Consider the following 26,779-nt stretch of genomic DNA (forward strand, 5'->3'; position numbering starts at 1 on the left):
GTGTCCAGGAATGCTCAGGGAAGACTCCTCTGTGGGGACATCTTGCCCATGCACAATGCAGAGTCTTCACCCTGGAGTCCAATCCCTCTTAGACTCCCTCCCATACTGTGAAGGTACTTTGGTGGACTTTGAGGGAGCAAGAAAGGGTAGTGAGAAGACTCCAGCTTCTGGAAAGCCTGGGGTAGTCAGTGTCACTGGAAAGGGGAATGGTTGCATGGTGACGGTGCCTGGGTTTCTCGCCTGTGGGCTGATCAGAAAGGAGAAGTGCGGTCAGGCTGGTGCTCACTGCTTTAGGGGCGGAGAAGAGCCTCTCGCCAGCTGCAACTGAGCACAGCACTCAGGCCAGCGCTGCCTCCTCAGCTGCTCGCATCTGGACCCCCTGGCAGTTCAGGTAGGCACTATGGCTTTCCCAGGGGCAATTTCCTGCTTTCTCCATCCCAGGTATCTGCCAATGCTGGCATCTAGGTCTGTGTCTATGTGAGCAAATGAACTAGGGATAAACTGAATCTAAAGCCTTGGGACAACCACTGACTGGGTGGGGTTGGAGAAACACCAGCCTTGAGATATCCACTCTGCTTATCACTGGTTGGGTGACCGAAGGCATCACTTCATCTCTCTGGGTTTCTGTTTCTTTGCGTGTGTCTGGGAGGATGAACTCTACCTTTCAGATTGAAATGAGAATGACTGGGAGTGAGATGTGTAAACTGTAAGAGGCTTATTATCATGCCTGGATACTGATGGTGAGATCTGGTATGTTCTCCTGTGAGAAGATTCTCATGGTACCGGGCTAGAGTTGGGGCAGGGGCCAAGGCATCAACTAGGTAAACTTTAGGGTATGGTTCTCAGATGAAAGTACTAGGACACCATCAATTTGGGTATCTTTGTCTCTGCATTTCTGATGTTTAGAGATTTATAAGCCTTTCCTCCTTCCAGAGGTCTCGGAATCATGGTGTCCTGGGTGGGATGAGATCTTGACTCACCTCTCTGCTCTTGCCCTCTAGAAACTTAATTTTCGAGGAGACCTGGGGTCAGATTTTCCATTTCTACTTCCACTGCCTCATGCATTTGTTCCTAAAACCACTCTCTTCCCTGGCACCTTTGCACACACATACCCAAAGTGGCACAGCTGCCAGGTGTGGTAGTGCACGCCTACAGTCCCAGCACTTAGAACATGAGTCAAGAGGATCATTTGAGTCCAGGAGTTTGGACTGAATCCAGCCTGGATGACATAGTGAGATCCTCTCTAAAAATAAATAAATAAATAAATGTAATCCCAGCAACTCAGGAGGCTGGGGCAGGAGGATCACAAATTCAAAGTCAGCCCAGGCAGCTTAGTGAGACCCTGACTCTAAAAAGCAAAAAAGGGTGAGGGTGTAACTCAGTGGTAGAGTACCCCTAGGTTCAATCCCCAGTACTAAACATGCAGGCGCGCGCGCACACACACACACACACACACACACACACACACACACACACAGAGTAAGTGAGCATTGCTGAGCCTGCAGAATACAAAGCTGGAATCTTCTTTTTAATTTTTTAGGATTTTTTTTCCCCTCTGAAAATTTGAAAGTTGCTGAAAATAACTCCAAATTTTGCCACCTAGAACCGCTGGTGCCTTCTAATGGTGCTACTTCCAGAGAGCCACTGAGTGGCAGAATTCAAGTTTTCTTCCACATTCTTAGAACCCACCAAACAAGTAAAATAAGCAATTTTTTTTTTGGCCCAAGAAAGACTTCCAAGTAGGAGAAATCTAGGGATAAACTGAAGCTGAGCAATCCCCAACTCTGGAAGACTCTAATGAGGGCAAACACATCATACAGAACATCTTAGAAACTTCAAAAAATCAGCAGGGAACCAGAAGCTTTTAAAATAAGTGACAGTTGGGCGTTGCTTATTGAAATCCCAGGGACTCCAGAGACTAAAGGAGGAGGATTGCAAATCTGAGACCACCCTCAGCAACTTAGTGAGACCTTGTTTTAAAATAAAAGATAAAAAGGATTGGGGATGAGGCTCAGTAGTAGAATGCCTTTGGGGTTAGCCCCCAAGCACCTCAAAACCAATCAACAACAAAAGTCTCCCAGTAATTTGCTCATGATGTTTTGTTGTTAACTTTCATTCTATTACTGCACCCTAGCCCATCAAGTAATTATATAATTACTTCCAATCTCTCTCTATTTGATCTCTGGGTAGTTAAATGTTTATCTATACTTAGATGAATATATTTATGCATTTAGGATTTATTTTCCTCTGATTGCTTTTTAGACTAGATTACTAAAAATACTGAATCAAAGGACATGGCCATTTTAAAATGTATTGCCATTTGCTTAAAAAAAACTTTTAAAATTCATATATACTGCTATTGACCAGTGAGGATCAATTTTTCTACAGCTTTGTCAGATTAAGATGTTATTGTTATTTTTTTCTTTTTTCTTTCTTTTTTTACCCCCTAGCAAATAAAAAAAGTAGTTTCTAGCTGTGAGCTGACAAATACACCTGACAAGCAATCAGTTATTATGGCTGATCACATATGAACAGAATCAAGTCCTGTAATGAAACAAATCAGACTCAAGATTAATCTGAGAGCTGTCATATTATGACAAGCTATCCCACTGGGAAAAGCACTTGCAAGAGCATGACTCAGCTCAGCCAATGACCTGTCCAGTTTAGCCTGGCCTTCTCAGTTCCGTAAGCTTTATATTCAGATCCCATATATTTTCTAGTAGAACAATTAGCATGATGTCAGTATTACAGCATGATACAAAATAAAGAATGTAGAATAAGAATATTATCAAAGTGCACAACACGCAGATGAATTACTGTAAATCTGTCCCTACATTACTTACTTCATATACAGGAATATGAGCTTATTCACATTTTATATCACAAAATAATTTTGGAATTCTATATTATAAAACAATGTTTGTAAATTAAAAGCATCTCTATTGTTCTATTAGGTTTAGCAAGATATCACAAGTTAGTTTTTTTTAAAAAAAGAAGGCCTGGGTGGTGCATGCCTACAATCTCAGTGGCTCAGGAGGCTGAGGCAGGCAGATCAAGTGTTCAAAGTCAGCCTCAGCAGCTTAGCAAGACCCATGTCTCAAAATTTAAAAAAAAAAATTTAAAAAAAAAGAGCTGGAGGTGTGGTTCAGTGGTTGAGTTCCCTGGGTTTAATCCCCAGTAGAAAAAAAAAAAAATGGCTGGGGATGTTGGCCAGAGGTAAAGCACTTGCCTAGCATGCACAAGGCCCTAGGTTCAATCTCCAGCACCATAAACACACACAAAAACCATCACACAAATTCACAAGTAAAACATCACCCACACAATGACACAAAGCAACTACATAATATATGTAAAAATATTTACATATCTTCTTTAGCAATAAGCGTACGAATGTAATTTATGTTTATACAATATATACATGTCAATTTGCTAAAAAAAAAATTCCCAATGCTGTTCGTTTTAACACATGCATACATCATAGTACTTAATTGACAAAGAAGCTAAACAGATCATAATGTATAATTAAAAATCAATAAGCTAGCTGGGCATAGTGGAACATACCTATAGTCCCAGCTTCTCCAGAGGCTGAGGCAGGAGGATGAAAAGTTTGAGGCCAGCTTGGGCAATTTAGCGAGACCCTAAAAAAACAAAGACTTGGGGGATATAACTCATAGGTAGGACACTTGTGGGTTCAATCCTCAGTACAACAACAAAAATCAAACCAAAAACAAACAAAAAACCCAGCCCAGTAAGACAATGCTTGCTCACCATGCACCTCCTCCCCTGAAACCTTCTATATCCTGCATCCCTTCCCTCTCCCCCAGAAGCCTAAGCCCTTTATCCCTCTCTCTATATAGAGAGCTCAATATAAGATTCAGTCATCTTGCCCCTACTTGAAAAATAACTCCAAATTTTACCATGTTAGACTCATAATAAAATTTGTATGTTCTTTAAAAAAAAATTCAAGAATCACAGCAGCTAAACTCCATGACCCACTTAGGACCACATCCATAAAGATCAGTAGTTTTTTCTTGAGTTGCAAGAATTCTAGGCTTCTAAGATGTGTGTGATTTCAATGATACTGCCAGGAGTTCCATAGTGGCTAGACTTTCTGGCAGAATATTATTTGGAGTCCTCAGCAAACTCTAAGAGCCTGCTAATTTTAGTTTAAGAACATTAAATTTTAGTAGTTTTTAATAATTTAGGAAACTATTGGTAAACGGTCCTTTATTTTCATGTAAAAATGAAAGTGTATAAAATTGCAGGCCAAATGACCAAAGACTTGAGGAAAGCATTGACTTTTTTGGATGCATTCAAAGCCCATCCAGAGGACCTGGTGTCCATGGCAGAATCAAGCAGTGGATTGGAGGGGGAGGATTAGGAAGGAGAAGAGGTATGCTTCAACACCCCCGTCCATTTGTTTTATGCCCTACCTCCAAGTCTTCAGAATAAAATATTTCATAGATTTGTGTGTGGTGGAATGGTATTTTCTCAAGTTTATTTCAAATGTGAATTTGTAAATTATGCCCTTATGGAGAAAGTCTTGCCATTTTTATTGATTTTTACTTGACACCTAAATAAAAAAAGAATGCTGTTATGCAAATAAAGCTTCAAGATGATGAGCCTGCTGCCCCAAATATCTCCTGTGTACAAACCACAGAGCTGCTACCACTTTGGTAGGAAGTTAAATACCCTGGGCATGGCTGTTCTAAACCAGTTGAGCCTGGGGTGAGGAAGGGCACAGGGAATCCTGGGAACTGCAGGACATTTACAGGGCAGAGGGTTAGCAGGGCACAGGAAGTGTGGGGGAAGGGAGTGCTGAGGCTGATGAGGTGGGCAGGGTGCCCATAGAGAATGCCCTTGACCATGCTAAGTAGAGGGAACATCAGTCTTCACTTTGCTCCAATCATAAAGAACTACTGAAAAGCTTATGACAGGGAAGGCCAGGGTCATATTTACATTTGGCAGCAAGTGGAGGGCCAGATAGGTGATAGGGGCCAGCAAAAATTCAATGGACCAGGCTCAGAGATAGTGAAGATTTGGGCTAAAGCAGGGAAAGTAGATATGGAGAAGAGGGAATGGATTTGAAGACCCAAGTGGAGGTGAAATATAGAGGTAGGCTGTCTGTCTGAGGTGGGTGGCCACGGGCCCATGGGAACAGGAAGAATGAGGCTGGGGCTTCCAGCTTTTCACAGAATTGCAAGAATAGAGAAAGAAAAGACACTGGACTCCTTCTAATTACCCAGCCCTGCTCTGCCCCTGGCACACTCTGATTTTAAGTTGTTCTCAACTGTCCACACGGGCTGTTGTTGGTGCTGATGTCAGCGAGAAGGTCAAGTGGGAGCATGGAGCCCCTAAACAGGATCAGAGAGTCTGGGAACCAGAAGGGAATCAGGCAAGAACTGCTGATGCTGGTGAGCCTGGATGATACTACCGTCTCCCAGGACCTTGAGATCTAGGTTGAGATCAGCTCAAACTCTCACTACATAGCCTGCTTCAGGGCCTTCCAAAGCCCTCCCTGGGATGTCTGCAGTTTTCTTAGGAGGTCACCTCTTTCCTGCTGGTCAGCACTGGCTCACAATCTCTGGAGGAGTGTATTGCACAGATCCAGGAGTGAACTGAGCCCTTTTCCTGGATTCCCAGGTCACCAAAACAGATCTGCTCACAAAAGTACTCGGTAGATGCAGAGACTACATAAAGATTGGGCAGTGGGGTACCAGTGGGGTGTGTAGTACAGCATGACAACTACAAACTGAATATAACACTGGCCTGTTCTGAAATCATCTTTGCAGTCCCATTCCTGGGCACTTTTTTTCCCCCCCAGTGCTGGGAATTGAACCCAGGGCCTCTCATGTGCTAAGCAAGCTCTCTATGACTGAGCTACATCCCCAGCCCTTCTAAATACTTTGTCAATTGCTTCTCCCACCTCTGCCTGGCTTCCCTACTTCCCTTTCTCCCATCCCTCTTCTCATTACCTCCCACCACCGACTCCATGTTCTTCTCCCTCTATGACCCAGAGGAATCCAACACTCCCCAGTTTCTTCATTCCTGGCCCAGCCTGCTCCCCTAAATGCTCTGCAGTGTCCTCCTGACAGTGGCTTCCTTTCTTGGCACTTGCATTTGTTAACAGAACATTTGTGGTTTGCTCTTAATAATGCCCCCATGTCTGGTAATCTTCTTCTCTTCAGCATGTATTCATCCTTTGGAAGCATTTCCACCTAACAAGACAGGTGAGACATTAAGGGTCTTGTTCTGAGCAGGTTCTTAGCACACTGGAGACAAGAAACCTGTTCTCTTGATGCCCAGCCCAGGACCCTTCAATATTTCCTATTTATGTGCATAAGTGTGTACCTTTCGTGTTGTAAATGATTTCTCATTGAGAAGATATCTCAGTTGGAAAAAAAAAAGACAAATGCTTAATGAACTCACAATCTCAGATGTGAGATTGTGAATTTATTTAAATTTCTGATGAAGGTTCTGTTGCTGTCTCCCTGGAAATACCTTCAAAAAAAATGTGAGTCTTGGGGTTGAGATGTGATTGCCTTTAGCTGCTCTCCCATCCCATCCTCCTTCTCCCCCACCCAGTGGAATGTCTTGCTCAATTCTTTCCTCCGAAGAAGAAACCACTCAGAATTGCAACAGGCTTCTCACTGATGTTCCTTGAAAATGTCTTGGGCAATTAGAAGAATAGGAAGAAACCAAGGGGAAGCTGGACCCCCCCCCCACCTCCCCCAGAGCTCCCACGGTTCTGCTTCCCAGCCAGCCTCTGGTGGCTTTGGAAATACACGACATGACACACGAATTTCAGAGCCTTGAGTCAAATGATCTACGACCCTGCATCGTCACAAGGGAAGTCTGCGCATAATGGACTTCATGTATTCACCGACATACATGGAGCATTTACTGTGTCCCAGATGATGTTCTCGGAACTAGAAACAGGGGTAAAGAAAGAAGCAAAGCCTTGCTCACAAGCTGACATGTGTGCTGATCCGTGCACCAGTGTGGGAGGCAATACAATTAACAGAACAAACTCATCAGAAGGCAACTGCCGTTATAATGGTCTCATCTGGAGGCGAATGCATTTCACCTGTTGATCATAACATGTTTCGGGGTAGCAGTGTCCCTTTGAATGGCTGAGCAGCAGTCGTCAGGAGGGGCCTGAGAGGAGGAAGGCAGCCCCAGAAGGAAGTGCCCTGGGGATGTACAGTATGTGGGAGGCAGGGCTGGAATGTGGAAGAGGAGTCTGTTCTCCAGCCTCGCCCACCACCCCAACCGGTCCCCAGAAAATTGACGTTGCCTCCTACTTTGAAGGAAATGGAATCTTTGGGGTGTGAGCTCTCAACTTCCTGTCCTCAGACCTCAGCCTTCTCTGGTTCCATTCAGCCTCAACCCCCTCTCTTCATCCTTGTTCCCTTTTGAAAGCTCTTCTCTTCTGTCGGATCTTGTTCCTGCTCTCTCCTATCCCTGTATTTCACTCTGGTCTTCGCTCCTGGCACTGTCACGGTTTAGAAACACACACGAAGTCTTTGATACTGCACACAAACAACCTTTACTCAGCCTCAATTCCCTTCCTTCTTGAAGTTCAGGCTTTCCTTGCCTGTTGGGATATCCTTCTCTCCTGTTCTCATCTACCTCTGGTTATTCCTTCTCATCCTCCTTTGAAAGTTCCTCTTTCTCTTTCCTTCTACTTTGATGCATAGATTCTTTAGGATTCCACCTTTCCCTCTGATCTTCTCAAAGTGAATGAGGCTCAGAGACTTTCCTGAGGGCAGGATGATTGAGGAGGAAGGGGAGAAAGTATGAGATTTCTGAGCTCCTGAGCAGGGAGCACTACGAAGTTGGGAAAAAAATACCAAGAAGGAAGGATACATGCCTAGATAAGGGGGAGAGGGATTCTGGGTCTTCTTAGTTTCATAGGAACCGCATTCCTACATCCCCATCATATTTGGCTATAACTATCCTCCAAAGACCTTTGATAAAGATTCTCAGATGTCCCTGCTCCTGCCAAAGCACTAAGGAAGGAAAACTGAGGATTCAATGACTCAGTTTGTCTTCTTTCATGTTTATACGTTCAAGCAAGTAGGTTTAAGTGAAGAGGAAGTGGAGAGAGAGGGGACAGCGCCTTACTCTGGAGAGAAATGACTCATTCATTGACAGTGGGCTTCCAGTGGGATTCCAGGCCCTGTGACAGGCAGATAGGGAAGTTATTTGGGTTCAAGGAGTTTGGGTGGCTTTCCTTTCACCTGGCTCCTTCTGCTGCCACGTATGACCGTTTCAGGGAATAAGGATCCAGCTCATCACCAGTCCCAGTTGGGAGCTCTGCAGAGAAGTACAGTGCTGCTCACTGAGGCCTGAGAACCACCTGGAGTTGCTTGTTAAAATTACTGATGCTTGGTGGCACCCACCTGTAGTCCCAGCTATTTGGGAGACTGAGAGCAGGAGCATCACAAGTTCGAGGTCAGTCTGGGCAACTTTTCAAGCCCCTATCCCAAAATAAAAAGGACTGGGGATGTAGGTCAGCAGTAGAGTACCTTTGGGTTCAAACCAGAAAAAAAAAAAAAGTTGATGCTCAAATCCTATTCTAGATCTACAGATCAGAATTGAGAGTGGCGTGGGCCATAGACCCCTATATTAAAATGAATTTTAATACATTTCTCAGGTAATTTAATGTAATTTTTGAGAAATCCAGGCTTGGTGGTCAAAAATTAAGGCCTTAGAGTCAGATGTATCTGGGTTCGGTTTCTGATTTTTCACCCACAAGCCCTGCAACCTTGGGCAAGTTGTGAAGTCCTCCTAAGCTTCTGTTTTCTCATCTGTAAACCAGAATAATGATCAGCATTTCCTACCTTATAGAGCTATTGTGAGAATTGAATGATCTGGGGCATGTGGAGTAGTTAGAACTTATGATAAGTCAGAATATGAGTGTTATATTTCTAAAGTGCATTTTCATACTGAGTTTCTCATAATGTGCAACAAGAAGTCACAGCTAGGACTGGGGATATAGCTCAGTGGTAGTGTGCTTGCCTAAAATGCATGAAACCCTGGGTTCCATCCCCAGTACCGCAGGGGGTTGGGGGAAAGAAGTCACAGCTAAAGACTAAACGAAATCTTGCCAATATTGGAAATTCTTGAACCACGGTTCTGCTTTCAGTTCTATTATGAAAAGAAAGAATTTATCACCTTCATGTCAGGGTGGCAAAGTACAAATTTGGTGTCAGACCAGACTGAAATGGAATGTCAGGAAGTCAATTAGACTGTGTAAACCTTAGCAAATCTCTTAACCTCTCTGAGTTTTATTTCTTCATTTGTAAAATAGAAGTACAGCCAGTACTCCATGTTAATGGGTTCCATACTCACAGATTCAACCAACAGAAGATTGAAAATATATTTTAAAAAAATATTGTGTCTGTCTGCCTGCCTGCCTGCCTGCCTGCCTGCCAGGACTGGTGGCACATGCCTGTAATACCAGCTATCCTTAAGGCAGAAGGATTGCAAGTTCGAGACCAGCCTCAGCAACTTAGTGAGGCCCTAAGCAACTCAGTGAGACCCTGTCTCTAAATAAAATATTTTTTAAAAAGGGGGTTGGGGATGTTGCTCAGTGGTTAAGCACCCTGGATTCAATCCCTGGCACGTAGATAAATAAATAATAAAAAGGATCGGGGGTATATCTTAGTGATAGAGCACCTCTGGGTTCAATCCCCATACCAGGAAAAAAAAAAAAGTTGATTCTGAACTGAACACACACAGACTTTTTTCCTTGTCATTATTCCCTAAACAATACAGCGCAACAGCCATTGATGTAGCATATTCACTGTACTGGGTATTGTAAGAAATCAAGAGGTGATTTGAAGCACCATATATGGGTGGATATATATATATAGGTTATGTGCAAATACTATACCATTTTATATAAAGGACTTGAGCTTAAACAGATTTCGGTATCCAAGGAGAGTCATGGAACTAATCCTCCTTCTACCCCATGCCTCGAACTATAGTAATAACCCCTTCCTTGGGAGCTTACAATAAAGTTTTAAGCAATAACATGTATATCAGAAGTTCTCAACCTTGGCCTCATATTAGAATCATCTGGAGAACTTTATAAAAACAACCAAATTCCTATAGGCAGGACCTACTCCAGTTCAATTTCATCAGAATCTACGGTGTTTTGTACATAGGCATTTTTTGGGGGGTGGTACTATGGACAGAACCCAGGGGTGTTTGGCCACTGAGCTCCATCCTCAGCCCTTTTAATTTTTTATTTTGAAACAGGGTCTTGCTAAGTTGCTTAGGGCCTCACTAGGTTGCTGAGGCTGATCTTGAACTTGGTTCTTCTGAGTTGTTGGGATTATAGGCATGTACCACTGTCTCAAGTTGTGTACATCAGCAATTTTTAAGGCCTTCCTCTATTCAGGGATGAGGACTTCTGGTAGACCTTAAATTCTTAGTCCACCAACTATTTCAAAGTCTACAGGAAACGAGGTCAGACCCTGTCCTTCCAGGTCAGCAGCTGGGATCCCTACACCTGCACTTCCACACTCAACCCCTCCCCATTCCCTGAGACTAGCATTGATCTATGGATGAGGGGTGGGACCAGGTCTGCTCTCCTGTTAGATTCCACTGTCAGCCTAGACTGGATCTTGGTTGCATATTCTTTGGTTCCCAGGGCCCTGTTTTATCTTTAAACCTGAGTCCTGCCTTGAAAACCCTCCTATCTTCTGAGCCTCTTTAAAAAAAAAAAAAATTTTTTTTTCCCTCTCAAGTGGCAGCCTTGCCCCTATGTCCACCTTGTGGCAGGACTCTGCTGCTTCCTGACTGGGCCAGCAATTCACCACGAGCTGAGCTTCTGGTCAAATTCAACAGATCATCATTACTTTTCTTCCCCCTTATTTTCCTGAGACATCACTCAGAAGGCAAAAAAGAAAGGAGAAAAAACCCACTTTTTAAATGTAAAAACTCATGGAATTACTTTAACTGAAGAGTGTCATCCCATTGAGGTATAAGCATGAAGCATTTGTGTCTGGACCTCTTCCTCCCTCAGTATTTCCACATTCTAATCCCTGGAACTTATGACAGTGTCAGATTTCATGTTAAAGGGGAATTAAGGCAGAAGACAGAATTTGAGATGGGGAAATACACTGGATGCACCCAATATAACCACAAGAGCCTTTTTACAAGGGAGAATAGAAGGAGGTGTGCCTTTGGAAGAATGATCAGAGAGATGGGGACCCTGCTGGCTCTGAAGATATGGCAGGAGGAGGCCATGAGTCAAGGAAAGTGAGTGGCTTCTAAAGCCATCGATTCTCCAGAAGGGACATAGTCCTTTCAACTTTAATTTTAGCCCTATAAGTGAGACTTATGTGGACTTCTAACCTCCAGAATGGTTAAGATAACTTTTTTTTTTTTTTAAGAGACAGGGCCTCTCTATGTTGCCCAGGCTGGTCCTATATCTCTCTCTGCACTTAAGCGATCCTCCTGCCTCAGCTCCCTGAGTAGGTGGATAACAGGCATGCACCACCACACCATGAACACAGCTTTATTCTGACAACTGTTGCTGCCTGGGCTCCTGCTTATCACCATGGGAGATGGCCTCCCCATAAAAACATTTCAGTTCAATTTCAAAACTTTTAAGCCAGACGTGATGGTATACATCTGTAATCCCAGCAATTTAGAAGGCTGAGGCAGGAGGATCTCAAGTTCGAGGCTAGCCTCAGCAACTTGGTGAGACCCTCAGCAACTTAGTGAGACCCTGTCTCAAAATTAAAAAATAAAAGTGCTGGGGATGTGGCTTTGTGATTAAGGACCCCTGGGTTCAATTCCCAGTACCAAAAAAAAAAAAAAAGAAAGAAAGAAAGAAAAAAAAAGAAGAACTATTTTAGTTACTTTTGATTATTAAGCAGTCTCATTTTAGCTTTTTAAAATTTAGCTATACTCATTTTGAAACCTTATATTAGACTCAGAGCTCATCCTTTGTCCTGGTGAGAGGAGTATTGACAGGGTAGAGAATTCTCAGTTCCCTTAACACCCCCTTCCCTAAACTTACCTCCCAGCATTGGATTGAGGGAGAAAGAGAGGACAAGCAATTGTCCATGGGAAACATCCCATCAGTGGGCCATAACTACTGATGAAGTTTGTGGTAGTGGCATTAGGACTTCTAGCTATCCCAGTAATAAGGGCCTCAACCCCTGACCTTGAGAGTCTTCTGTGGTCCCCCAAGAGCTGTAGCTCTTGGGCTGATTCTCAGCATCCTCTCATGCAAGCATTTCTTCGCCCCATGCTTCAGTAGCTCTCAGTTGTCCTGCACCCCACAATCTTATCTACCCTCTGTGGTCCCAACTTGAGGCCTGAACTTGATCATGTAGACATTGCCAATTGCCTATTCCTTGTATTCTCTCACCATCTCTCCCTGGAGCTCCTCTCCCCTGTCTGAAAGCACCTTCACCATTAAACTAGGCTGATCGATCTAGAGAATATCCAAGTGGGAGTGGGATGTGATTCTCTTAGGCCTCTTTCACAACTGTACTCTCTCAAAAGACAGCTTCTCCTCAGTTCTATTGAAAAAGTACCTCCTATTGGTCTATGGGGAAAGGGGTGACTTGCAATGCTATTTCTCTGGTCTTAGAAAATGGGGAACTTGGGACTTTTATTTTTCATTGTGGGCTCTGGCCATTCACTCAGGAGGATCCTCGGTGGTCTCTCACACCACCATAACACTGCCACAGTGATGCCCCTTCTACAGCAAGATGTCTGGAACCCTTTTTGGCCTTTCCTTGATGATTTCAGGATATCATTATCAATATCAACAGAGGAACGTCCCATGACATGGACAGAAAACATTTTGGACTTCCTGGGTCACTTGGGCAGTTCACTTCCTTCTGTTCTTAGCTCCCCATCTGGGGAACAGGGTAGTGGTTGAGAATGAAATGAGAGGTGGAACTGTACTTGGCAGACTGCTCAGTCTGCACTAAACATGCTCAAAATATCTGATGGCAAATCAAATCAGTTTTATTAGTAAAAAAAAAAAAACAAGAAATCAGAAATAAAAATACTTATCCCTCTGAGAAGTTCTAAAGTGACCCACTGTTTCACTTTCAATAACATCATTCTACTTCCTATTTCTTTCCCAGGAACCAGATGAGAATGAAATTTCTTTGACCTTGAAACTTGAACAATGGCTTTTCACAAAAACTGAATACACTACACGGTCAGTTTTATTAAAGTGAATGCAAATAGTTTAAAAATCAAGTAACACAGAGGGTTTAGAATGAAGAGCTGTGGCTCTCATTTTCCTACCTTTCCCTCCACCCCGTCCTCTGACACAATGACTTTTAACCCTCAAGTCCTGGTATCTATCAATTTCTGCAGTTCTAAAGATCAGGTTTGTGTTGCTTTATGGAGAAATTCTTCCAGAGTAAATAAAAAAGGCCAAAAAAAAAAAAAGAAAAAAGAAAATATGAGAGGAAAGATAGATGAAGAACAGGGAGACAAACATCTGAATAAGAAGGAAAAAAAAACTGACAAAATGGAGAGAAGCCACAGATTCATGGTTACATTGGGTGCACCCAATGTATTTCCCCATCTCAAAGTCAACTAATTAGCAACTTATTTCTGTCTACTCTGCTGCCTATCTCTATCTACCTATCTATTTATCTATATCTTTACCCAAGGGTAAAGGTGACATTTCTATTTACACTTGTTAAGCAAAGAGGCTGCTTTCTGATATATGGCCCTTTCTTTTTTTTTCAGCTTTTTTAAAAAATGCAAATTTATTATCGTAGTTTCTGTGTCAAGGTTATGATCTAGCCTTAGGTCCAAGGTCCTCTTACAGGCTCACTAATTGTTAGCAGGATTCAAAAACTGAATTCTCTTTTCTGGCTTTCAGAAGACAGCTTTCAGCTCCTACAAGCTGTCCCTCAAGTTATTGCCACATGGATCATAACCCAGGCAATAGCCACGGTATTTACTTCTGAAAAGCCAGCAGGACAATCTCCGTCAAGTCTCTCTCACTTCTGACTGTGACTTCTTGATATTCTTGTCCCAACCTCTTTTTTATACAATTCTACTCAGATCTTCTTTCCTTTCATCTCCCTGTCCCCCTACACTTCCTTTTGACTGTTACAGGATCTACTAAATCATAGTGAGTTTAAGATTGATAAATCGTCACTTATCTATGACTTAACAGAGTTGTTTTGCCTGGCTGGTTAAATGGCTCTTTCTTAAGTCCAGTGAAAACAAAGTTCACAGCCCCTTACTGAAAGCCATTTCCAGTCTTCATTTGCTTTTCTTTTCCCCTTGATTCTTCTTTCTCTACTGCACTCTTTTGGACACCCTAAAATAAATGACCTGGGACAAAAAAAATCTCTTCTGTGTACATACTGAGGGGTGAGTTTTCCTAAATAGCTGACACTTAAAAATAAATCCCCAGTAGACAAAGGGGACTGAAGGGAAAAGAGGAGGAATGGGAATGGGAAAGACAGTAGAATGAATTGAATATAACTTTCCTGTGTTCATATATGAATACTTGACTAGTGTAACTCCACATCATGCACAACTACAAGAATGGGAAGCTATACTCCAGGTATATGAGATGTCAAAATACATTCTACTGTCATGTATAACTTAAAAAGAACAAATTTTAAAAAGAGAAACCCTTCATGAAGGGAATTCTTTCAAATAGCATTTGGCCTTTACCTAAAGTTGCAATAAATCACACCTAGAAAAATGCATCTTTATTTCAAGAGTATTTTCCCATTATTTAAGTGTAATTTTCCATTATTTTAACCTGCTGTACATTCCAGAATTTAAAATGTAAGGTATACAAATTTCTGGCATGGGGGAAGCAAAATGTGATCTGTTTGGCCTTATATATCAATATTTCTCTTAAAATGTTTAAGTATATATAGACGATTGTCTTTTTAAAATTATAGTGTACTTCAAAATACCAAAAACTATGTCAAACAATAAAAGTTCAATGCAAAAGTTGAAAAAAAAAAAAAGAAGAAATCCACAGTACATCTACCAATATGGATAAATCACAAAAGTCACATAGAGTAAAAAAGTAAACTGCCGAGTGATGTATATAGAAAAACACTAGTTATACGTTACTGTATTTTACCACATGTTAAGTGTATCAGTAGCCAAAGAACATTGTACTTGTTCAAGTCAAAACTTGGAATAAAGAAATTAAATTTGAAACTGAAAATCCGAGTTATGATACATCAGTTTAACCAATAAAGACACTATGCTGTTAATACAAACATATTATTAAATTTTCATCCAGGTTAGGTCTTCCTTAGTAGTAATAATGGCTTTACAGCAGCCTGATACTGCCCTGTTTCTCTATCACCTACCTAGATGCCTTTTCAATAATTAATATTACTCAAAACCATGCAGCTGAAATGGCACTGTACAAATATCCATTGGCTAAATGGAGACCCAGGAAGTTCTTGAGTAACCAGGATGAGAGGATATCTCCTAGGATCCCTGGAGGATCACTTTTACTCTGATACCCAAATGAACTGGCAAAGTGTTCACTCCATGGATGAAGGGAACACTCTCTCTCCCCTAAGAAAATTCTTGAATTCCTGGGACTATTCCAAATAGTTCATCCTGCAGCCTGCTCCCCATTGTCACTTGAAGCAGGAAACTGTAATTCTCTCTTCTTGCCTGTATGTCCCGCCCTGCCCCCTCACCCCCACCCACCCCCACCCCCACCCACCCCCATCCCCACCCCCACCCCCATTGGTAAACCGCTGCCTAAATGTCATTCCTGACCTGCCCCCACAGGTTCTGCCCATACAAGCTTTTGTACATTCTACAATTTTATTAAAGGTGTGCTGATAACAGAATATTACAACACAGTGTAATACAGACAGACGTTTACAGTTGAATATTACATGTAAATACTCATAAATGCAGTGGTTATTTTCTGCTATGGGGACTTTCTAATTAAGCTCTGACTTTGGCCTCTCCTTCTGCTGCTAACCAGTTCCAAGTCTCTCCTCCTCTCTAGTCTACCTTCAGACCCCAAATTCCAGTTACTTTTCTTTTGCTAACTCAAGCTTGTTCTACATCTTCAGCTTTGCCCTTCTAACCATGCCTCACTCAAAGAGACTCATTCTGTTGCTGTAAGAGAACACCCAAGACTGGTAAGTTCTAAAGAAAAGAGGTTTATTTTGGCTCAGTGATCTGGAGGCTGAGAAATCCAAGGTCAAGTGGCTGCATCTGGTGAAGGCCTTGTGGAGATTTAACTCAAGGCAGAAAGGGAATTAGGCGCATGCAAAAGAGAAGCAGGTCTTGCTGTAACCTAGTTTTGCAATCAAAAGAGCTCACTCACATGAGATGGCATTAATCCCTTCATGAGGGTGGATTCCTCATGACCCAAATGCCTTTTGAAAGTCCCATCACCTCTCAACACACTGTCATTTTAGGCACCAAACTGCATTATGAATTTTGGTGGGGAAAACACATATTCAAACCACAGCATCCATCAAGGTATTTTTAAACCACATCTCAAAAAAAAAAAAAAAAAAGCCTCAGAATTCTTTTTCCCCTGTTATGAATTATATCTTGTCTTTATGATACAAAAAGAACTATAGTCAATAATTGCTTTAAATGGCACTTTTCCCCTTCTGCTGCATTTTCTTATATCTGCAATATAAGAAACAACAGTTTTGATGTCTACTGTTTCTAGAGTACCTAGTAGATTCATATCTTGTCTATAATCCTCACAAAGCCCTGGAAAGTAGTAGGTGGTGTCTGTTTCTCTATCACCTGTCTATATGCCTTTTCACATAATTAATATTCTCAAAACCATACATCTGAAATGGCACCGTTTGAATATGCATGAGTGAGTTTCCATATTACAGACAGAGACACTGAGGCTCACAGAAGGACTTGCCTACTTGCTGATCTGTAGGGTTTGACTGTGAACCACTGGCTATTTTATTCCTAAGCAAATGCCTGCCTCTCTACACAGCACGGAAGACAACAGCCCCCACCACCACTCCAGGATGCCTTTCATTCATGTGTTATTCTCTATCTGCATTCTTCTTAGGATTCCACTGCAATGATTTTGTGGATCAACTATTTCTGGATCATCTTGGCTGTGGCCATCATTGTCGTCTCCTTGGTCCTAGGCCTCATCCTATACTTTGTCTGTCGGTGCCAGCTCAGGCAAGGTAACAGTCATCTCATCTGGGCAGGTGGATGGATGTCAGGACATTAGAGCTCCTTTGGGGCAGGAAGATGAGTCCTGGGCTTTATGGGCTGAATTTTAAATTAAGGGTCATGCTTTCTGGGTTTGAGTCCTACTCCTGCCACTAACTTATGTTCCCAAGGCCTCAATTTCCCCATATGCGCAGTGAAAGGGGGAGGTTAACTAATCTCTAGGGACCCTTCCAGCCCACAGGGTTTGGATGGAAGCAGAATTTGTTTCAAGGCACAATATGCTCAAAAGCTTTGTCTTTGAAATGGGGCTATTGATTACAGCATCTTGTGTCTGGAGCTTAAAAGAAAATACACATATACAAAATATCAAAAACTATGTTTGGGAATGAAATACAGACTTGACCCATGACCAACATGTTTGGCAACCATGATTGCCTTCTACAAGACCATACTCTTGAACTTTCTGGTATTTGGTATTATTTCCTCCTTGACTAAAGGATTTGGACAATCACACACACACACACACACACACACACACACACACATGACTGCTTAAGGATTAACACTAACTTTAGATTATCTACAATTAGGTTTTCAACTTTGCCTTTCGTCTCCAAAGTATGGTGTGTTTTCTTGAGAGTTTATCCCTTAAAAAAAAAAGATGACCTAAACCAGTAGTATATAGGGGATGGTAAACATACTGAGAGGTACAGCCACCTTCCCCTGGGACACCCTGGGTAGACATCCCTCAGTAAACAGGACACTGTCCTCCTGGGCATCTAGACACAACCTCAAATTCTGGTTCAACCCAGTGCTGAAAAGTCGAGATTACATAAGAAGTGAAATTTTTTGGTTATTCTTCTCAATCTCTTTTTAGAAATAAGAAGATTAAATTTCAGAGGGAGACAGAGCCTTAATAGAGATGCCATAGGAATTGGTGGCAGAGTTGGGACTAGAACTCAGATGTGCTGGGCCCTATAGTTCAATGCTCTTTCTCCTTTACCTCTTAACATAATTAATTTTTTAATACAAAAATTGTCTCCTGGGATAGGGATATAGCTTAGTGGTAGAGCATTTGCCTAGCATGTGTAAGGCCCTGGATTTGATCCTCATTACTGGAAAAAAAAAAAAAAGTACATTCTGGGCCCCTGTAATCCTCTATTCATTTACCTTCTTAAAACTTTTCATTTTCAGTTATGGACCAAAGTATGACCCTAAACAAAACTTTCCTATTGGGCTGGGGTTGTGGCTCGGCAGTACAGTGCTTGCCTCGCACATGTGAGGCACTGGATTCAATCCTCAGCACTGTATAAAATAAATAAATAAATAAATAAACAAAATAAAGGTATTGTGTCCATCTACAACTAAAAAAGAGATTTAAAAAAAAACTTACCTATTCTCTTTTATCTTAAACTACTCATACTAACAAGTAAGTTATAATTAATATGTCTAACACTTCACAGTTTACAAACCAGTTTTCCCATGCATTTTCTCATCTCTTCCCAACTACTTTTGGTTGCTCATATGACCTGCATTTCTGAGTGCCAACCAAGTATCAGGCATAATACCAGGCAATGAAGAAACACAGCCTATGTGGTTCTTGTCCTCACTGGGTTAGCTCCCAGCCTCTGTGGTCAGATGGCCTGGGGTCAAATTGCAGCTCTATCAAGCTGGGTGCAGTGGTGCATGCCTGTGATCCCAGCTGCTTGGGAGGCTGAGGCAAGAGGATCAGAAATTCAAGGACAGCCTAGGCAATATATCATCACCCCATGTCAAATAAACAAATTCTAGCTCTATCACCTAGTACCTTGGAATACCTAAGTCTATTTGTATTCCCTCTTGACAGTTCTTCTTCCAAATGTTCTGGACCCACTGGGTCTCTGAGGACTTCTAAACTCTAGAATCACAACTTTAGTGAATTCATCCTAAATCATTTTGGTTTTCCCCCACCTTAGGCAAGAAATGGAAAATTTCCAAGTCCATGAAACAAATCCATGGAGATGAAGAAGAGAAGATGTATGAGTAAGTGTGGGGGGGGGGAATCTGCTTCTTAATTTTGAGAATCACCTGTTCACTTCTAACCTTTCCCCTCCAATACTGTTCTGGTATGACTGAGACGTCCACTTTTCCTGTGGAGTTGGCAAAACATTGTTGTGTGCCAATGCTCCCACTTTAAGGAAAAGGCATCATCTGGCACCCTGTTCTCCAAGGCTTCCCTTCTTGAGTCTGGTGACAGATGTTGCAAGTTGGGCTGTGTGTTCTAGGCCTACCACCTGCTCTACATCTTTTCTTTAGATGCTTCTTTGTTTTGTTGTATGTGATGTGTTTGGGGATCTATGAGTGGTATCTGTGTAAGTGGCCCCCAAGGCCACCCTTAGGCTTGATGATTCACTAGAAGGACTCCTGGGATCCAGAAGCGATGACACTCAACGTTACAGTTTAATCCAGCAAAAGTATACAGCAAAGGAAAAAGACACATGGAGTGGCTACATACAAACCTCCAGTTGTCCTCCCCCGGTGGTCTTAAGGATCCCTTTAATTCTCCCAGCAATGATATGCAATGACACATTTGAAGTATCTCCCAACAGAGACACTCTCCTGAGCCTTGCTGTTCAGGGTTCACTGGGGACTAGTTAAGCAGGCATAGATGGCCCACATAACTGATCTAGTTAGTAACTCAATCTCCAGAGCCTCCAGGAGTCAAATTGACACAGCATGGTCCAGGGTCCCAGGTAAACAAAAACATTCACCATGTATCACGTCCTGAGCATAAACTATCTGTCAGGACATTCCAAGAGCTGGAAGCTGTGATCTCCCAGAAGCCAGTCAAGAAGAGCTCTTTCTTTGCCTTATATGCACTATTTAAAACAAAGTCTATGCTCTTCTAAAAGGCTCTTGTTGGTGCTCAGGGTGCACGGCACATTAAGCCCCTACCCAGCCCATTTTGATCCCCTTGAGAAGTAAGACAAGGTAGCTAGATGACCAAAATATCACTTTTTATTAAGAATAAAACTGGTACTGCAGTTAAGACTTCTTACCAAAGCATAACATAATATAGAAAGATGCATAGAGTAAGTATACAACTCAGTGAATTTCCCCAAACTGAGCAGACCCAGGTAATCAGCACCCAGTTCAAGCTAAAATATTACCAGCACCTCAGATACTTGCCTTATACCACCCTCTGCCATGAAAACCCAAAGGTACCTACTACCTGGAATAGAGTAATCCATTGTGGGAGTAGACCATGATTGACTTACCCATTCTATTGCTGAGGGACATTTGGGTAGTGTGATGATTAATTTGATATGTCTCTTTTTCCAGAGAACCCAGGTTAATATAGGTCATATCCAGTTTGGGCCTTATGTTGATCAGTTTTCCATTACTAGAACAAATACCTGAAACAATCAGCTGGTAAAGAGAAAAGGTATATTTTGGTTTACAGTTTTGAAGGTCCTAATCCATGACTGGTTGGCCCCAATGCTTTTGGGCCACCACATTATGGTGGAGAGTACACGGTAGAGTAAAACCACTTGCCTCATAGCCAGGTAAAAGAAAGAAAGAAAGAGAATTGGGGGGAGGGAGGGAGGAAAGAAAGAGGAAGAGACCAGAACATTTCTACCATCTCCCAATGGCACTAAGCTGGGGACAAAGACTTTAATTCATGGGCCTCTGAGGGACATTCAGTAGGGCTGTTATGAATAGCGCTGCCATGAATATTCTAGTACAGGTCTTTTGGTGAACATATGCAAACACTTTGGTAAGCTATAGACTTGGTGGTAGATTGCTTTCTTGGGTTGTGTGTACATTCAGCTTCAGGAGAACATATGTTTTGCAAAAAAAAAAATACACCCAATGCATACCACCCTCTCCTAATTCAGTTCAGGTGAACACAGGAGATTGCGCTTTACACACTAAGTTATAAAGCTTTAACTCTCTTCCCTCAATTTCAGCCATTCACTGGGCCAGAGGAAATGGTTTCTTTATCGTGGTAGTTGAAAATGGGATGTAGGACCTCGAAAGGGAAGAAAATGCTTTCAATTTGTAGGGATTAAGATTTGAATGTTCAACCCATTCATTTTCCTTGATGCTTTCTTATAAATAATTTGATCCAAACCAAATACTGATTCCTCTTTCTCTCTTTCCAGGAATGTTATTAATCAATCACCAGATCAGTTACCCCCTCTGCCACCCAGAGATTTGCATTTTCTAGGAGATTCTTGTAAGTACATTTTGCTGGTAACAGTTTCATTCAGGGTAGGATAGCAAATTTATCTAGATGACTTGATCATGTCAAACTGCCATAACAAAAATACCATAGGCTAAGTGGCTTAAACAATAGAAAAATTTTGCCCACAGTTCTGGATGCTGGAAGTCTGAGATCAGGGTGCTAGCTGAATTGGTTCCTGATAAGGATTTCTTCTCTGTTTGCAGACTGCTGCTTTCTTACTATATTCTCACATGGGCTTTCCTCAGGGTATTTGAACTGGGGAAGAAAGCAAGAGAGCCAGCTCTTGGTGTGTCTTCTTATAAAGATATAATGCTTTTGGATTTATATCTTATGACCAAATAGAGCCACATTGTGGGGTTAGGGCTTTAGCATATGAATTCTGGAGGAACACAAATACATTTCCAAACAATAGGATTGGCAGATGAAGCATCCTGTTTAAAAAAGACAAACAAGTTTTAGCAAGGTCAGAACTGCCAGGTTTAGTGGTACATGCCTGTAATCCTAGCAGCTCAGGTGTCTGAGGCAGGAGAATGGCAAATTTGAGGCCAGTCTGGACAATTTAGTGAGACCCTGTCTCAAAAAATAAGAAGGACTGGGAATGTAGCTCAATCCCTAGCCAAAAAAGGTGTGTGGGGCCAGAGAGGGGCGGGGCCAGAATAAATACCAATGTTCCTGATATCCTAATGTGAATGTATAAATTCATGTTCAAATCCCAGCTTAGAACATGAGTAAAAAGGAATTAGACTGTCACTATTCTTTTTCATTGTTTTTATTTTATTTTATTTTTTTTGGTTCTGAAAACTGAACCCAGGGGCACTTTGCCACTGAATTACATCCCCAGTCTTTTTTATTTTTTTGTTTTGAGACAAGTTCTCAGTAAGTTGCTTAAGGCTTTACTAAATGGCTGAGGCTGACCTCAAACTTGCGATCCTCCCAGCCTCCTGAGTTGCTGGAACTACAGGAATGTGCCACTGTGCCCAGCAACTGTGAACTATTCCCATCAGATAAACGTACCTTGTCCCCTGATTGGAATGTTCTCCTTCAGCTCTTTGCATAACTGGCTTTGCCTGGTCTTTCCGGTGTCACCTGACAACCCTATCAAAGTACTTCTGCCACTTTTCCTTTATGAAACTCATAGCAGTTATCCAAAATCGTCTTGAGTTATCGTTAGTTTATTATCTATTTCCCCCAACCAGAATTTAAACTTGAGGAAAATAGGAGCCTTTCTTGTCTTATTTACCACTGTTCATACACCATCTGGAATAGTGTCCTGAGCTTAAGAGATACTTAATAAAAAATATTTTGACTGAATGGACAGATAATAATATTAGCTAATATTTATTGAACATGCCCTGTGTGGCAGCCCCACTTCTAGCCATGATCTCATTTAATCCTTATAATAATTCTATCTGTCATTTCCCTTTGACAGATGAGAACATTGAGACATGGGGAACTTAGGTGACTTACCTGTGGTCACAAAGCTAGGATCTGAACATGAACTCAGATCTAATTGCTGAGTTCTACAAGAAATGAAAATGGGAAAAGACGAGATTGCCATAGAGGCAATTCCAATCCCCATCACAGGTAGAGCTGAGCTGTTTCATTGTTATATTAGTCCATTTTCCACTACTACAACAAAATACCCGAGGCAAGGGGTAACTTACCCCCAAAACAAAAAAGTTTATTTAGCTCACAATTTGGGAGGCTGAAAATCTAAACAGCATGGCACCAACTCTGGGGAAGGTGTTCCTAGCTATATATCACATCTTGGCAGATGGCATTATGGCGGAAGGGCGTGTGACAGTAAGAGATCACATGGGGAACAAGAAGCCAGAGAAGGGACCAATAACAATCTCTCCCTAGGCCCCATTACTTAAAAGCTTCACCACCTCTTAATGTTGCTATGGAGCTATTCTGCACTAAATTCCAGCTTTTGAAAACACCACTGTTTTCTTCCTCCTTAGCAGAGAAGCTTGTACCTGAGCAATTCAGATAGTCTTAGGAAACAATGTAAGTCGCTGGAAAGAAAGCACCATTAAGGAAATAATGGTTTGTTTCACTTCCTAGTAAGAATGAGAATCTGTAGAAACAGTGGATTCAACTGGCAGGCGGCTCCGCTTTGCTTTCCTAAGCATTTGCCTCATGGTGCATGGGTAGTGCAGACTTAGTCAGAGACTTGAGAGTCAGGATGTCTGATCAATATTTGTCATTCACTCACTTGGGTGATCCTGAGATCTGTGTCACATCTGAGTTTCCTCTGACAAATGGGGGATCTGGTCCACCAGGAAGTGAGATCACCAAAACCCATAGAAACCATGCTGAGCTACTTAAATAAAAATACATCAATACACAATAGCTTCGCATGTAACGACTTTTTTGTGTATTTTAGCCCTACAGGAAATCCCAGCTCAGTCACCACCTATGTATTCATCGGTGAATAAAGTTAGAAATAAGAAGCCCGTTTCCAGCCTGGGCTACACCGAGCATGAAGATGACTATGATGATGTTGAAATACCTGCAAATACGGAAAGCCATCATTTTAAAACAACCATGTCTTCTTTTTGACAAGAGGAAGAGGGTTCACACAGATTATTTTAAAGTGATCAAGAATGGTTGAACTTGAATAGGTCCCTGGGTCCTGAAAGCCAGTTGTTATTTAATGAAGCTCTATAAGAAAAGCACTTCCTGAGCCTTAGATGAAGCTGCCTCAGGGATTGGATATAGCAGCCAGAGGAAAGACACGATGCTTGGTCCTGAGAATCAAGAGAGGTCAGCCTTTGTGCTTCTGTCGGGGAAGTATTCATGGGGTGCACCACTGGGCTCCAATCTCACACCTCTGACAAATGTCTCATTTCTCAACATTCTCCTTTTGTTCTCTTGATTTATGCAGTTCTCAGTGATTTTATGTCTTGGTATTTGATTGTACAGAGTTTCCCAGGCTCCAATCCCCAGGTAAGCCCTCACAAACCATTCAAGTATTCCTTCCACCCCACCCACCCTGCACTGAGAGGCTGTGGGTGGTTGTTACAGCCAAGCACCCTTGTACAGAAGTCACCGCTTCTCACTTTACAAGTTTTACAGTGCAGAGAGTGCACTGTATTTTTGAGAAACCTCGCCACCTATACACACCACACCCCAAGCCCCCATGTCTTTATATGATTTAGGGCCCTCACCATAGAGAATCAAGTTCTTACCTAGGTGTTTTCCTGTGCTCACAGGTAGCCTTAGAACAATCAACCAAAGACAGAAGCTATCTTCTCATTTACAACTAGAGGTGTCATTTTGCAACAGGTGTGCTTAGGGTGCTACAGGAAAATTAGGTCCTCCCAAGAAAAATCATGGGTCCACATCACTAAACAATGGCATATTCAAGATAAGAGTTCAGGGGACTTAAAACTCCCATCCATAATTTACTTATTTTTTTTTCTGGTACTGGAGATTGAACCCATGGGTGCTCTATCACTGAGCTACATTCCCAGCCCTTTTTGTTTATTATTATTTATTATTATTATTATTTTGAGATAGGGTCTTGCCAAGTTGCCCAGGCTGGCCTTGACCTTGCAATCCTAATGCCTCAGCCTCCTGAGTACCTGGGATTATGGAAATAAGCCACCACACCTGACCCACCTATAACTTTCATATTGCTCCTTCTCTTCCATGCTGGTCTTCTTCAGGGTTCTTTCCCCATTCCTGCTCTCATCTCCCTCGAAATACTCATGAGAGGTCTCACCGTTGTCCATGAGCTTCGTGTCCTCCTTTATGATGACTTCCAAATTGCAGATTCCGGCTGAGCGCTCTCTCTCTCTCTCTCTCTCTCTCTCTCTCTCTCTCTCTCTCTCTCTCTCTCTCTCTCTCTCTCTTTCTCCACCCTCAGCCTTCCCACCCTCCTTTTCTCTCTCTCCTGGGTTGCTTCCAGGACATCTCAATATGATTATTCTGTAGAACCCTCAAGTTCAACATATGCCAAAGGAAACTGATCACCTACTCCCAAGTCCAAACTATTTGTGCTTCATTATCTTCTTAGTTCCTGGTGTCAAAAATTAGCATCCTTCTCCTCTCTCTACCTTCTGTTTACATCATTTTCCACACCTTCTGCTGATTGTGCCTCAGCCCACAGTGTCCATCACCATTCTGAGTCAGGCCACGGCCAGTGCTTGCCAAGAGAATTTAGCAGCTTCCTACTGTTGTCCTGCCTCTGGCATCTCCCCCTCCAGATCACTCGCTATATGGCAGCCAATGATTTTGTAAAGTGAACATCTGACTGCTTCCTTCCCCTGCTTAAATCTCCTCTTTGCCCATTAACCTCAGGAAAAAACAAAACAAAACAAAAAAAACTCCTAACCTGGCTTGCAGGATTTATCAGGATCTGGTTACTGGTTATTTCCTGCCAACCCTGTTTCCTCCACCTCTTTGCAATCTTCACTTTTCTCCAATTTTTTGTTCTCACCTTTGCCATGGCTTCTCTTGTCCTTGTGCCTGTGCACCATTCCTGCCGTGTGGAACCTCCTTCCCCACTTTCCAATCCTTCCTATCTCACCTTAAGTATCCTTTTCTCATCGCCCCAAATTTGGGTCAGGTGCTGTCTTAGATGCTTTCCTCTTGTAGCATTCGTACCCATAATAATCTGTTTATTTGTCTTTCTCTTCCATTTGGCTGAAAATAACATGAAGATAGGGTTTGTGTCTTTCTTTCCTCCATTGTTTTCCTGGTTCCTAGCACATTGTGGATGCTCAATAAATAAATCGGACGGATCAATTGAAATGAGTGAACGCGCAAACACCTCTGGGCTCTCATTTCTCCCTATATTTAGCTCTATGGAAAGGGCTTCTCCCTTTGCATTATAATTGCCTGGTGACTTTCTTCCCCCCTTCCTAATCTGGGGACTCCTTTGGGGTGGAACTTGTCTGCCTCATCCCTGTGTTGGTCGGCACTCTGTAAACATTTATCAAATGTTGAATATTAATGGAAAGTCTACACCACAATAACAAGAAAAATTAAGTTTTCCTGCACATTTGTAATTTGATTGAGACTTTAAACCAAGCACATGTAATAAAGCCATGTTTTCTGCCAAGGAAATTGTGATCAGTTTGGTTGACAGACTAAATATATCAAGATTTCACAGGATCTTTGCATGTATCCCAGCCCCTTTGGAAATCTCAAGTCAGTGACTTGGGATTTAATAGTACTGTTGATTTAATAAGCACTTAAAAACAAGAGAGGTTTTTAAGTGCTTATTAAATAGGTGGCCCATGCCTGTAATCCCAGCAACTCATGGAGACTGAGGCAGGAGGATAGCAAGGTCAAGGCCAGCCTTGGCAATTTAGCAAGACTTTGTCTCAAAATAAAATAAAAAGTGCTAGAGTGGTGTAGTTCAGTGGTAGAGGG

General features: G+C 42.1%; 1 protein-coding gene across 1 annotated transcript; it reads left to right on the forward strand.

Moving 5' to 3' along the window:
• Window positions 1-5,345: 5,345 nt before the first annotated feature.
• Scimp (SLP adaptor and CSK interacting membrane protein) lies at window positions 5,346-26,464 on the forward strand. Its single transcript, XM_078041091.1, has 5 exons — window positions 5,346-5,414; window positions 17,054-17,177; window positions 19,122-19,188; window positions 21,312-21,385; window positions 23,784-26,464. The coding sequence occupies exons 1-5, from the start codon at window positions 5,346-5,348 to the stop codon at window positions 23,957-23,959; spliced, it is 510 nt and encodes a 169-aa protein (XP_077897217.1). The 3' UTR covers window positions 23,960-26,464.
• Window positions 26,465-26,779: the final 315 nt, after the last annotated feature.

The sequence above is a fragment of the Ictidomys tridecemlineatus genome, chromosome 3 (genome assembly GCF_052094955.1).
Source record: "Ictidomys tridecemlineatus isolate mIctTri1 chromosome 3, mIctTri1.hap1, whole genome shotgun sequence".
NCBI classification, from domain to species: Eukaryota; Metazoa; Chordata; class Mammalia; order Rodentia; family Sciuridae; genus Ictidomys; species Ictidomys tridecemlineatus.